The 15,742-nt window shown below is 26.3% G+C and overlaps 1 protein-coding gene across 2 annotated transcripts; it reads left to right on the forward strand.

Annotated features, from left to right (window-relative positions):
* Positions 1-6,986: 6,986 nt before the first annotated feature.
* Positions 6,987-13,520, forward strand: LOC112682680 (ras-related protein Rab-5C-like). 2 transcript variants are annotated; one of them, XM_025553360.1, is made up of 5 exons: positions 6,987-7,211; positions 12,606-12,783; positions 12,853-13,004; positions 13,080-13,296; positions 13,365-13,520. In XM_025553360.1, the coding sequence occupies exons 2-5, from the start codon at positions 12,621-12,623 to the stop codon at positions 13,460-13,462; spliced, it is 630 nt and encodes a 209-aa protein (XP_025409145.1). In that variant the 5' UTR covers positions 6,987-7,211; positions 12,606-12,620; the 3' UTR covers positions 13,463-13,520. The 2 variants fall into 2 exon arrangements, with proteins under 2 accessions (XP_025409145.1, XP_025409144.1); XM_025553359.1 differs by lacking the exon at positions 6,987-7,211 and adding an exon at positions 9,803-10,035.
* The last annotated feature ends 2,222 nt before the right edge of the window (positions 13,521-15,742 follow it).

The raw sequence follows: 15,742 nt of genomic DNA on the forward strand, positions 1-15,742 counted from the left end.
ATACAATACTTACACTGAACTCACACTGAAAGTTTAGTTTCCAACCCACTAAAAAAATTATAATTCTTCTATTTCTTATGTGCTGTATAAAGACATGGTTATCACAACAATAACACCATCGAATTCCTTGTAAAAAATGACAAAATAAAATTTTTTTTTTAAATTTTTAAGCATTGTAAAAATTATATTAGATACAAATAAATTCCAAATATATTGGATTGAAGTACATGTATTTTCGGAGGATCCGAATTAGGTCCCAAGTACTAGGGGTTAATCGCAAATAGTGTACTAGTTGGGTTCCGAATTTTTATAGGTACTACACTAGTTGTGTCCCGGATTTTTATAGGCACTACACTAGTTGAGTTCTAAATTATTTTAGGTATTACACTAGTTCCTGAACATTTTTTGGTAAATACTACATTATACTAACATTTTTCTTCCCATTTTAACTGACAGGACTGTCTATGATCTATTTAGACCACAGGTATGGTTAAAAATGTCTTTTATAGTTTTTTTTTGTTTTTTAGTTTCTTTTTTATTAAATTATAAGTAAAAATATTAAAAATGTTAAATTCATTATATAATAAAAATAAAAATTAATAGAAAAGAAACTAAAAACAAAAAAAAACTATAAAAGACATTTTAACTATACCTGTGGTCTAAATAGATCATAGACAGTTCTAAGTCTGTTAAAATGGGAAAGAAAATATTAATATAATATAGTACTTACCAAAAAAATATTTAGGAACTAGTGTATACCCTAAAATAATTCAGGACCCAACTAGTGTAGTACATAAAATAATTCGGGACTCAACTAGTGTAGTAATTTTAAATTCGGGACCTAATTCGGATGCAGTCTATATTTGGTTTGAATAGTTTATTTACTTAGCGAGAAATTATTTATTTTATACAACATAAATATATGATTTCACCAAATGGCCTAATTTCCATAGCTCTTGATTTATTACAAGTAAGCACACTAGTTTATTTACATTTAATTTTATACTATTAATATTACAATAATTTTTATAATAGGGAGAAAAACACAAATATTTAAGCTATTTTCTACCTACCATAGTTCAGCTTCAAACAAATTATAAGGACTTGTTGAAAAAAAGAATGGATTTTTGTAAATCAATCATAATTTGATAAACAAACTCAATGTTGACGAATACTTTTTTTGATTCATTTATCAAAATAATATCATTACACGGGAACGTATTTCCTTTCCAGAGAATGACTAACGAAATTTCACTCACATTATTTTCATTGGCTTATTGGAATTGTCGGTAAAGTAACAATAACCCTTTTGATTTTTATTTCTGGTACAACAAAATGACGGCTTTTTTTCTCTTTTAAAGATTTAACTGTTTTCCTAATACACACATTTATTTCAGTGTGTATATATTTAATGTATAAATATGGTATAAATTTAATAGAAATTCGGTTATTGATAATTTATTATGTGACATCGATGGTTATGAGTAAAAACTTATTTCATTCACACATGTTTGTTTGAAAATTGTCATATAGTACCTACATGTAGTACAACAAATTATTATTAATATAATAATAATAAAATAAAATTAAAATAAGTTATTTAATCCTATGAATATTTTATTTTTCGTAATATGTGGAACAGAAAAAAAAAAAGAACCAATGTCAAGTAAAATAGAGAAAAAATATGTAAGATTATAAACGACGTGAAAAATTGACGATCAAGCCCATATAGTGTGAGCATTATGATGACGCCTCCTTACGTGATATATGAAATGGGAAAAACACAAATTAAAAAATATGATACTTCAAACCAAGCCTTATGAAAAATTAAAAACTTGTGTAATAATTTAAGTACTCAATTATTTTATTCCTGATTTCGAAAAGTGTGTGTTTAAAACGTTTAATTGATTTTTTTTAAGTTATAAGGTAAATGTTCATACTTAAATGCATTGAAATTATCTAGAGATCCATGCAAATTAGTAAAAAAAATGGCTCTTATATCATACTATGGACATTATACTCGTAATTAATAAATTAAGTTATATGATATATTACGATATATTTTCAAAAAATTGTTTTAAGTATTGTAAAGCCAAATTATTATTTTCATTATCAATTTGATTTAAACATAATATTCTAATAAATACCAAATTTAACCAAGTCAATAAATTACAAATTTAAATACTGATTTTAATTTTGGTACTAAATCGCCTTTGAAATTTGTAATAAAAAATGTGTCCAAAATTATTAATTCTTCTGTAAGATATTGATAAATCTGTTATAAATTTTAATTTATATTTAAATTTTTTATAATATAATTTATATTAATATTTATTAAGTTTGTGTTAGTGTTGAGCAAATCATAATCTTACTAATGATTAAAGATTACGATAAAAATTTGTAGTTATTAGTCATAAAATAAATTAATGTAATCAATAATCACAATATAAAATTATTTTAAATGATTAAAGTAATAATATAATCATAGTGTTAAATACAATTGATTGAAAATGTGTTAATTTGTAATTATGACTAATTTTAATGATTATAATGTTTCAATAACGGTTTTAAGCTGAATAATAGCCGATCTAAGCTAAATTTTCAAGAGTTAAGTCATCAATTAATTCTATATAAAAAAAAAAAAAATGGTTTTAACCAATACATAAAAATAACAAAATTACTATTAATAGTACACGGAATATTTGATGATTTCTACTTAAAAAAATCAAAATTCGTTTAATTCATATTAATATATTGATATATACATTTATATATAAATTATAATTTATAATATAATAATAAATACAAATAAATTAATTAATTAATAATTAAATAATGAAATATTATACAGTATACATGAATGAAACCATGATCTACAACGTATATCGTGCACGAAACGTTAAAATTTAAAACTTGCAATTGTGATAATTATTAGTTATTAAATTTCAGCTGATTACCCTACATGAGATTAATTATGTCATGCGATATTATATCGCATAGAACAATAGCTGCAGTTTTTACTACGCATCACGATCCACAGACTAGAATAGAAGCATAGTTAATAATATCCATAGACATATAATAACATTACATAACATAATCATTATAATTAGGGCTCGAAACTTGATGCATTTTGCATTTTTTTTTTTTGTGGAACTTTTTAGACGATGCTCTCCTGGCCACAAATATGTTTCATTGTCATGTGAATCCGAATAGTTAATTTTTATTTTGTATTTTTTTGCTTTTTTAAGTTTATTACTTTTTAAGTCATTTTTTGACATTTTCCTACATTTTTAGTGATATCACATTAGTTCACTTTTTATCATTTTTTTGTCGACTAGTTTGCCGATAACTTAAGATTTGGAAATTACTACGGACTTAGATTAGTACCTATTCGATTTTATCTCGCAAATAACAGTCGTTACGTTATTGACGTGTGTACGTGTGTTTACGTGTGTTTACGTGTTCTATAATGAATAATATCTATTATAATATAATAGATATAATCTACTATCTTAATTTTATTATTTTTTCTAATATTTTCGAAATGCCGATAGTTAAAACGTCGCAACGCGTCAGTTATTGCTCGTCTGCGTCTCTCAATCACTTCAGTGGACGTGTAGAATTTTTCCAAATATAAATATTTATAAACAGATAATCGTCATTCATTTACTTCTGATAATATCAAATACGATTTAATTGCACAATGCAACGATTTTGATTTTTTCGTAATTTTAAGCTTTGATAAATTTATAAAAAAAATATTTGTAATTTATTTTTTTTCGTTTTTTAAGGACATTTTTTGTCATTTTTATGTCATATTTGCAACATTTTTTAGATAATTTTTTAAATGTTTTTAAGGTCATCAACTTCCGAACCTTAATTATCATATGTCTGGGATAATATAATTATGATAATTATACATATATTGGCTAGTGTGATACTACCATTACCATAAACATTATTTGAGTAAAAAGTCTATAACATAATACATTACTACATAAGTTCTTACAGCTATCAAACCACCTAGCAAACCAAACGGCAACTGTTATAGCTCTTTTCTCTTTTTTTTATGGTGTCAGCGGAGGATGTTTTATCCGGTTTTCACTATTTTCTCCGGATTCAGTACTACTTATACACAACACTTACAGATCACCCGGAGGCAAACAAGATAGAACCAAAACTCTGTTGAAGGAAACCGTTCGATATGTCCTAATGGTCTTAAGTATTGCTTTCCTCAGGGCCTTCATAATTTTTTCACGGTTTTTCGTAGTCTTGGTGCTATTTGTTGCTCAGATTAGGGAAACATAAAATAGTTTGTTCTTGAATACCATCATGAGGACGAGGTGTTTCTACTGGGATGGCCCACCCAGATTTGTCATGAGTCGGCGATGGCCATAGTAGAATCTGAAGGATCCTTGGTGATCTTAGAAACATGGAGTCCAGTTCGACGCAACAGTTCTAACTTTTAGAAATAGATAACTAATAATATGATATTAGGTAATAAAGTATACATAACTCATTAATATTTTTTGTAATATTTTTGTTATTTGCTGATTTTTTTTTTTTGAGCACTCATTCATTCAAAATTCAACCGATTTCAATTTTTTTTTCTCTGAGTAAATTATAAGTTATTCTATAAAGTAGCTATTTTCGATTATACTCGACAAAATCACGACAACAATCGACGCGACGCTCCTTTTATCTCCGGCGTTAAAAAATGAGGAAAAAAAGCGAGCACACCTTTCTACGTTGCATTTTTTTCTTAAAAATCATCGTCACACTATCCTTAATAATGTTCAGTTCGTCTGCTAACTTTCTGAGAGATATGTGACGATCTTGATTTAGTAGCGCGTGTACAAGAGCCTCGTTTTCGTCGATAACAGCTGTTGTGGGCCGGCTACTTCTTTCATTATCTTTTAACGAAGTTCTACCGTCCTTGAACCTCTCGTACCAAGTATAAACAATAGAGCATGATATACACCTTTACTAAAAGCAGTGTCAATCATTTTTCGTATTTTCGTAAAACTTTTAATGAGTCTAACACAAAATTTAACTACGGAACGTTGTTCGAATTTTTCTTTCATTTCGCGATTTGCACCTGCGACACCTCAAATACGTCTTAACTCGTAAATACTGAAAGGAAAGGTTACATGGTATCAGTTTTGTTTGATAGATTGCTTCATTTGTACAGGTGCTGGAGAAAAAGTTCGGGAACTTTTCCGACACACTGTGTATATCTATAAAATAAGTTAACAACCATTCAGGTTCAGCCACTGTCTTATATGATAAGTATTATATTGCCATGCGAATAAATAAATAAGTATTATATTCATATTATAGTACATATTACATTATATCATATTCATTATATGATACATATATAATGAAAAAACAAACTATTAATGATATGAGCTTATAAGCTCAATTATACCTCAATATACCTATAGGTATATCATAATTGAACCATACAAATACAGGATATAAGAAATTATTTAATCTATTGCGTGACTATTGAGAAGCAGTTATTTAACACATATGCTCAGGGATGGAATTAAGGGAGGAGCCCGAAGGTCCTCGCCTCCCCACATTAACATAAGTTAAGTTTTATTAATTCAATAGTGTGAAGTTTTTATTTTAATCTTTACCATTTTACCTTTGATATTGTTTCTCTCAAAATAATCCATCTCAAAAATAATGTTATAAATAATATAATAATAATATAATGCTATAATGATATGAGAATTTCCAAACATTCGTCAACTTTTACTAATTTTGGCAATATTACCTGTGACAACATCGACAAGTGAGCGATTTTCTCAATACTAAAACGCATAAAAACATATTTAAGAACAATAATGGGGGAAAACCATTTAAATGGGTTAGCTTTGCTTAATATCTATAAACAAATTTATGTAAGACCTGAAGAAGTATTAGATATGTTTTCAAAATCTAATCCTAGGAGATTACAATTATCTTTATCGTTATGCATTTCTTTCAATATTATTATAATTTAAATATAATCTTTAACAAATAAAAAAAATACACATTTAAAATTATTGTCAATTTGTATTATTTTAATTTAATTTTAATTACTAAAAAAATTTCAAATTTGCGTTCTGGATTATGGGCCTCCCACAAAAAAAAAAAAATTAAATCCTGGACCCATCACTGAATATGCTGTTACAGGATTACAAGACACGACTAGTTGTGAATCCGGCACTATACCTATTATTTTTTTTGCACAACATGACACGACGAATTGTGAACCCATCTTTATCGTAATATTTATAATATATTGGATATTTATAGTATTATTAATTTATTCAATTCTGTTATACTTTTTATCTGCGAACTCGCTGATTAACGTAGATGACGGCGTACAGTGACTAATAATGGCGCGATGGCACGGAAATTACTGTCGAAAATCCAGTTTCAATAATTTCTATAATACGTGACTTATTCTCCCCGGTCCTTTCCGTCTAACAAGCCAAAACATTACGTGTTACGGTTAAACCTGACGTGTCGTCGAAAAGATTAAAATAGTATTTCCATTAAAATAACTATATGTTTTAGATTTTGTGGCCTTCATTCTATAATAATAAACAAAGATAAATCTGTATGATATGTAATACTTTAATTTTGAAACAGTTATTATTTGCAAATAACTGTTTTTCTTTAAAGGGTGACGCAATTTCAAAGTCTCCTCTGGTGGAATAACACATTTTTGATATCCCGAGTAGGTACTGTCATTTGATGTTATCTATGTTATCGTCGTGTTACGAAATGTGATATCATAACGTAAATGGACGATATTTGCCACATATCAGTACTAGACACCCGGTTATGTGTGAAACGATCGAGAAAACCAGTTTTTTCGTAATATTGTCGCTCGAGCAATATATTCTTTAAGGTTGGTATCAACGCACAAGCGTTAATCTCGACTGGGTACCACGCTCTACGACCGTAATAATCTCATTCTCGTCACTCGCTCGTTTTCGATCTTGTCTTATTTTTTTTTTTTTTATTTCCTTAACTTCCGTGAACACTTCGATCCGTAGCTGCATTGTTTTGGCGTACAGAATTGGACTTTTTCGAGCTCAGTTAAAGCATTCTAATACCCAGCGGTTAGCATGAGTTCAACAGATGTCTTCGGCTTGTATGATTAGAAAATAAAGTCCTGGGCTGTAAGAACTCCTACTTTCCTTCAGGTACTATTCCATAATTTTAATTTAATGTAAGTTTACCATCTTCGTAGGTTTGTATGTCTACTAAATATACCTTTATCTACTAATTCAACTCATGACTAACAATTTAATCATAATAACTTTTTTAGTCTAGTATTGAATATATTATAAACAATATGGATAATCTGTTGTTAAGTGTAATGCCTAAAATCACTAGGTAATGTAGGTACATAATTCTTACATTTCCTAAGCATATATAATCCCTAAAACGGACCAGTATATTTATTGATTAAAAAATATACTTGATAAATACCTAACAACTTATTGGTATTATGAATATTATGAACAGTGCTTGACTTCAAGAGGATGGAGTACCCTAACTAATTTTCAGAAATTTTTGCGTCCCCCTACTATTATTACATTATAATTATAATGTTTCACAAGTCTTGAGAACGCTATTTTTTTATAAGTAAACAGAGTCTCTCTTCTTTAATTTTGCTAAGTCGAGCACTGATTATGAATAACAAGATTCTCCATTTATTAGCATTTAAGTGTGGACTTGTAAACATATTTGTTCATGTAGACTTTCATTTTTCAAAATAGAGTTGTAGAAAATAAAAAGGTTAAAATACTTTTGTTTAATCAAAATGTAATTTAAAAAAATACAAATATGATTAATCATGTACTGGACAATTAACGAAAGTAAGACTTAAGTAAGTTTCGTTAATGCTTTTGTAAGGTTAAGTACCAAAGTAATATAAATATATATATGTAATTTGTGTTAAAAATAATATGTTTTGTCATTCAATTGTCACTTACAAATTACATGTTGCAATAAGTGATCAGCAATAGTAATATAACAACTGTTTTATAATCAGTTCATAACATTCAATAATAATACTAAGCTACTGCAATAGATTAAAAATAAAAATAATATATTAAATTAATGTAAATATTAAAAGTATTTGATTTTCTTAATTTACCTTAAAGAATTATGGTAGTTTATATATTATATAATGCCTAGGAATTTTATGTTAAAATAATTTTTATTCATATTGCCTAAAACCAGCTGGCATTCATAATGTCTAGAAATTATGCATGATACATAAATTATTCATATTTGTCAATAACAAATGCACAAGCTTAAAAATAAAATGACCACTGTTCATTTGTTATATTTCTGTATTCGTTTTGTAACTCAATCATCATTTTAGTTTGTTCTTGTTGACTGATTTATATTATGATATGAACATCATTAACGATTCCAAATAATTCTTCATTATTAAATATTAAATCATTTTAGCTTCATCTGCATTTAATGAAAAGACACATTTATAGTACCCATTCTTATTATATCTTATAGATATAATTATTTATAATCAGTTCGCTGTTATTTTACTACACTTGAAAATTAATTTTATTATTCCATCAGTTGAATGAAAATAATTATCTCCCATGTTTTTTTTTTATTTAAAAGCCAATGAAGTAAATTTATCATAAAAAATATTTCTCATATTTTCATTTTTGTAAATTTATTTGACTACAACTTCATATCTTTCTTATAGGTGCTTATTTCCCAGATATACAAGAAGTCAAACATTATTAAAATTTGCCCATCATCTATTGTGGATGACAATAGTTACCAGTGTAAAGGCTATTTCAGCAATAAATACAACAAATTTTGATAAATTTCATCTTTATATTATATATGTATATATATAGTTATTTTGATTATGATTTAAATAGATAGAAATATAAATGACATCTATAGCTTAAAATTATAATTTTTAATTTTGAGTATAACTTGCAAATAAATTATTTTTTAACATTTTTTCTTCCTTCATTGAAATTTAATGTAGATTCAAAATTAACCAACAATTTTTCAAAACTTATTTATACTAAGAAACATGTTATGTTTAAACTATTATTATTTTCTAATTATTCTTCTATGATTATAGTGATGAGAGAAAGTTATCATAATTTCACATATTCTTTTGTTTGTAAACTTCAATTGTTTAGTAGGATTACAGAAAATGTCCTTCTAAAACGGTTTTGTGTTTTATTTAATATTAGTTTTAATAAGGTCTCAATGTAAAATTATGTTTTACTAATTATGCTATTTTTTTCAAAAATCTCTTTTACTTTTCTTGATTAAAAAAAATAAATATTGAGCTGTTTCTGATACTAATATCAGGGCTGCCACTTGGTCACTTTTTCAACTAAAAGTCAATTCTTTTTTCTAAGTCTCTAAAAGTCTCATTTTTTCAATGAAAGTCATTTTAAGTCACTTTTAAAAAAATTCATTGATAGTTTCCCTAAAATCCGTGTTGTATAAATATATTATGTATGATAATTTTTATTTTTTATATCGCTTATTTTAAACTAAGGTATTTTATAAATGTATTATTGTCAATCACGATTAATGATATAGTATCTTAAATCATGTTGCCAATCAATAATAGTCAGAAATAATAGAAGATAAATTAATGATATGATATTTAACCAGTAATCACAAAATAATTGTTATCCTGACAACAGTGGTATATTGTTATCAAATATCACTGATATTTATTGTATTATACTTAATAATGGGAAAGTGTAAATTTCAACATACGTGACTTCAAAAAGTTGATTCATTGGGATGCATATCTGAGTGGTGTAAAAAGAAAGAAGATGATTGTGGTTATTGTATTCCATGTGAGAACACTTTCAATGCCAATAAAGGATATCAAGCAGTCATGCAACATGTGAAATTCGGAAAACATGAAAAAAAAAAGGAACACTAAAATGTCACCATTTCAACTGCGATTGACATCTAATGTCGAAACCAACACTGGATCAACCACAAGTAACATAGAAAATAATATATTAATGTACAGGGTGTTTGATTCAACAACAAAATCTGAATTACTTTGAACAATAAAATCTGTAATTCATAATTACTCTACGTATTCAGCAGATAGAAATTCAGAAATATTTCAGTCTATGTTTCGACAAAATTTTCCAAAGTCATTCTCTTTGTCACGCACTAAATTAAGTTACTTGACTACTGAAGCTTTAGGGCCATATTTCAAGGACATCATGGTAAAAGATGCTTATAAGTCTCTTTATTCTATTCTTTTTGATGAAACTACAAATGCTAAAAACGAAAAAGAACTTTAAATTTATACAAGACATTGGTCTGAAAAATAAAAATAAATTACAGTTAAACATTTAGAAACATATTTTTAAGGACGTTCAACAGGAGAAATATTGTCTGAACATATTTTTAAAGCATTTACTAATGCTAATATACCTTTGATAAATATGTTAACGATTGACAGTGATGGCCCTAATGTTAACAAAACAGTCAAACGAATAATAAATAAAGAATTTTTAAGTGCTACCAAGTATAATTTGTTGGATATAGGTAGTTGTAATATACATACAGCACATAATGCATTCCTAAAGGGATTAGAAAAGTTTGGAGAAAAGTCATCTAATCTCTGTGTATTTATTTTTCACTATTTTGATAAATTTTCAAGTAGAGTGGAAGATTATGTAAATTCAAGTTAAATTAAATGTTCCTGAGGAAAAGTTTATAAAACATATACCGTCTAGATAGTTAACACTAAAGAATTCTTGTAGTAGGTTATATGAACAATCTGCAGCTGTGAAAGAATATTTCTTAAAATTTGTTCCAATGAAACATCCATCCCAGACTAAGACATCATCATTTCAAAAAATTCGTTCTATATTGAGCTCTCCATCCTATAAAATGAAGCTTTTATTTGTGATAAGTAGCATAACAATTCTTAGTAGTATTCCTAATTAATTTAATAAAATCTGAACCTCTTAATAATTCATTATTAAAACATATGCAATATCTACAACCAGCTGAGCAAAAAAAAGAACGAAGTTGTTTAGACAATAAAAATTGCTCGAGCACTTCCATTTGATGTGCCAATTGATTACCTTTTAGATGAATGGAAATTACTTCAGTTAGAGCTCATGGAAAATATAGTTGAAACATCTAAAATTGATCATTATTGAAATATATATATTGAAGATAATTCAAAAAATTTAAACTATCCTATCATTGCTAAAATTATAAAAGCATCACTTTCTTTAACACATGGAAATGCTGATGTCGAACGTGGTTTTTCCAACTCTGGTAAAGTTCTAACTAAATACAAAACTTGCATATCATTAAGAATGTTAAAAGCTCGACTATACATTAAAGATTCCTTAAAATTTTATTTTAATAAACTAGAATTAGTGCTTTTAACAAAAGAACTTTTATCACTGGCTAAGACAACAAACTTTTCTCATAAAAATTATTTAGAAGAAAAAAAAAACTTGAAAAAGAAACTAAAAAAAATGGAAAAGATGAAGATGAAAATAAGTTGAGGCTGAAAAAGGAAATACAATTCAACAATAAGAAAAAATAAACTTGGAAAAAATGGAAGAGAATTTAAATTTACATAAAAAAAGCATATAGAGAAAAAAAGGATGAAAATGACAAATTGAATGAAGAGGCTTTAGAGCGAATGAAAAAAAAGTATTCAAAATGGAGATTTAAAAGGGATAAAAATAGCTCAGTCTTTTCTAGAAGGAATTTTATCCCTAAAAAAAAACTGAAGAAGAAAAATTAAAGGAAATTAATAGTCTTCAGAGAGAGGTAGATCATTTTAAACACAAGCTACTTACAACATTGTTGGAACAAAAATAAATATTGTTATATAATTATTTTATTTTTTTTAATTATTTTAGTAAATTACCTGAAAATGTTTATTTTGTTTTGTTTTAATAATTTTAATATGTTAAAATTAAATATTTTTTTTGTATTCATTTTGTTATGCTTATATTTGAATTACTATTTATTCCTATTTATACGTGATGCAACGATTTAAAAAAGACTGTTACTTAGAATAAGCTTAATTTATAAATATAAAATATGTTTTTGTTTGTTGTATATACTATTTAAGAATAAATTATAAATATTTCAGTTGAATAATAATATGTCTTATCGTCTATTTTTAGGTTACATATATATTTTATTTAAAATAGTATATTTATATACCTATAAATATATTTACTAATACATCACTGGCCTAAGGACTCTCACCTGCTCTAATGAATGATATCAAAAATTAAATACTAATTTAATAAATTAAAACAATAAACAATTATAGTTAAAAAATAATGGTCACTTTTTTTTTTCATTTTATAGTCACTCTTTCAACTATTTTAAATTTAAAATCTAGTAGCAGCCTGTAATATAAATTACGTTTAACATACATTATATAATTAATTAAATTATAATTTATTTGAAATACATAAAATAGTTTTATATTTGGTTCATTGCTTTTTTTTATTTAATATTTATACTTGTTCTAAATTGAATAATTACATTATTTTTATTTTTATTTTTTTCAGCTATTTGTTGTAATAATGATGGACGAGATTGTACTACAAGAAACTAATGTTCAAACACCAGAGAAAATATTTCCTTCTAAGTTGATTCTTTTAGGTGAATCATCAGTTGGAAAATCTAGCCTTTTGCTAAGATTGATTAATAGACAATTTTACAATTACCAAGAAAGTACTATTGGTGGTATGTTTTTATATAAATTTGAATAATCTCTTGAAACCATTCATTTATATAACAATTAATTTTCTTTAGCTGCATTCTTTACTCATACAATACATTTGGACAATGGAGCTGTTAAATTTGAAATTTGGGATACAGCTGGTCAAGAACGTTATAATAGCCTTGCACCAATGTATTATAGAAGTGCACAAGCAGCAATTATTGTTTATGATATAACTAATAAAGTAACAATTTATTTGTTTTATATTAATTTATTTATATAAGATTATTAGGTAATTAATTTAGTTTTATTTTAAAAGGATACTTTTGAAAGAGCTAAGTATTGGGTGAAGGAACTCCAAATAAATGCGAATTCTGGAATTATAATAGCTCTAGCTGGTAATAAGCTAGATTTAAATACCATAAGGAGTGTTGAGACTGATGAATCACGTACATTTGCCCATGAAAATGGACTTATATTCATGGAAACGTCAGCAAAAACCTGTGTTAACGTCACTGAAATTTTTAAAGCAATTGGTATGTTATGAATAAAATAAAATAAAATAAATTGTATGAATTTTAATACATTAAACTCTGTGGCTTAGCTGAAAAACAACAAAACAATGCGACATTAAATACAGCCGGGAAATTCCAAATTCGTAATACTGAAGAACTTAATGGGACTTTAAGCTGTTGTAAATGATATACTACTATGGGTAATTTTTTTCATTCATTGGAAAAATAATTTTGCAATAGCAAGAAATTATGGATCATTATGGATACTATTTATATTAATTTTTAATGATATAATTGTAAGATTGTTAGTTTATTCAAAACCATATGAATAATTAAATAAATAATATTTTTTATTATATTATATTAAGTAATATGTTATAGGCATTATCATTATTAACAATCTATTGACTACCATTAAATAAGTTCATTATAGATACTATTTATATTATTTTTTATTGATATAATCATTATATTGTTAATTTATTTAAAGCCATATAAATAATTAAATAAATAATATTTTTATTACATTATAAATTAATTTAATACTATTTAATTATAAACTATTGATTATAGTTATGTATATATATATTACTATCAAATATTATGTTATTGTATTTAATAATATTATTGTAAATTCAGTTTTTTACTATTTTTTGATCTTAATATTAGTTCCCGTTAATTAACTAGAAATGTGTTAATAGTGAAAATTATTGAACTATTATATTATTAAGACAATTATTGAATTTATAATTACTAAATTATATTTCTTATCATTCTTAAATATTTTACTTTTATTTTTTTATTTTTATTAAATGACTATATTTATTAAATATAATTATGGTATTATGAAATATTTATTTGAAAAAAAACATGTATTAAATGTATGATAACAATTATATATATATATATATATATATATGTATGTATAATAATTATAAAATATATAATTTATAAATTAAAAACATGGTAAAGATCAGGAATGTTCAAAATTATATTAACTAGATTAGCCTTATTGTATACACATAATTGTAAATATAGAAGAAGATATTACCTAGTAGGTCTGCAAATGAAAGAAAATGAGGAAAAAGGGAAATGACCACAGGGACACCCCAGAGAGAAATGGATTGACCAAAGGACCCGAGCCATTAGGTATCGAAAATTGGTATGATACGGCACAAGATAGAGAATAGTGGTGAGATATTGTAATAATGGCAAAACACTCTTAGAGAGTAGTTTGGCCAGAATAAGAAAAAATAGATATATTACACTTATTTATAAATTGTAATAGGTTATTTTAATGACAATCATTGTTAATGAAGTGATGAAGAATGACAACTAATGATTAATTTATAAAATGTTGCGCCTGATTTTTGCTGCCCTAGGCAAACGCCTTAGTTTACGTGAGTAGGCAACTCAATGTTGCACTTATACCGTATGCACAGCGATGGCGGCGACGAATGAACGGGAAACAAGTTATTAGTACAACTGATGGCAAATGGACGAGGTAAATGATTGGGAGGAAGATTTCTGTGACCCATTCGGTTTGGTGCAATGATCAAAAAGCTTACACACGAATCGGAAAAAGTACTTGAGCTAAAATGAAAACTACATGAAGACTGAACTGGTGATCCCGACGATCAGGGCATTCTCTCGTATACCACATATCATTAGGGCTAGGATTTATTTGCATTTGCATGTTATCTTCCTTAAGTCTTAATTTATTGGTTTTCAGTATGTCCACAAAATGATCTATTTTCGATTTAATAGAACTATTTTTTTTTCTTTAAATTTTGAACATAATACGTATTAATTGAATATTTATAGATTTTTGAGAATCTTATTAATATTTAAGCTTAAATTTTCAAATTTTTATAATACTGTTTATTTTAAATGGTATTAATTTAATGAACGTTTATTTTTCGAATCATCGTAAATATACTACATAAATAATTTTATCTTGGTCGGACTATCGATGTAATTATTCACACATTATTTAACGACGTTATTATTAGAGGTCTGCGCGGGCCAAAAATTTTAGGTTATTTATTAAAAAATAAATAGATTTTCTTCTGTTTTTATCGAACCAGTGATTTCAGAAAAATCTGTATTAAAAGGATCTGCTGCCAAATTTTTAATTCTTATCTAAAACTGTGTAACATGTACCGAATCTTAAGACTCCAACTTCTCCAGTACGTTTTCCGTGTCTTTTTTCCGAGTGATCAGTAGGTGTCCGAGATTTCTTAATTTGAAGTTTCTTGACAAAATATTTTTTCCAGTGGTAGGGTTAGGTTAGATCAAATAGGTCAGATCAAATCTCCAGCTTAGAGAACTAATCCACATGAGTTACTTAAAGCTAGTGTAGGGCTATTACGATACACTTTATTGTGTGTTGAGCAATGTGCACGATATCTTCCTTACGCCTGTGAGTTAACAATGTTAACTATTATTTAATGTTTATCAATAATAT

The sequence above is a fragment of the Sipha flava genome, unplaced genomic scaffold (genome assembly GCF_003268045.1).
Source record: "Sipha flava isolate LNK unplaced genomic scaffold, YSA_version1 208_pilon_pilon, whole genome shotgun sequence".
Taxonomy (NCBI): domain Eukaryota; kingdom Metazoa; phylum Arthropoda; class Insecta; order Hemiptera; family Aphididae; genus Sipha; species Sipha flava.

What these genes read in the sequence shown, in the direction of transcription:
- LOC112682680 (XM_025553359.1), top strand. Translation starts at nt 10,006, where the DNA reads ATGTCGAAACCAACACTGGATCAACCACAA. An exon ending in CCAAGAAAGTACTATTGGTG is followed by an intron (nt 12,784 to 12,852) that starts GTATGTTTTTAT and finishes AATTTTCTTTAG; the next exon opens with CTGCATTCTTTACTCATACA. An exon ending in TTTATGATATAACTAATAAA is followed by an intron (nt 13,005 to 13,079) that starts GTAACAATTTAT and finishes TTATTTTAAAAG; the next exon opens with GATACTTTTGAAAGAGCTAA.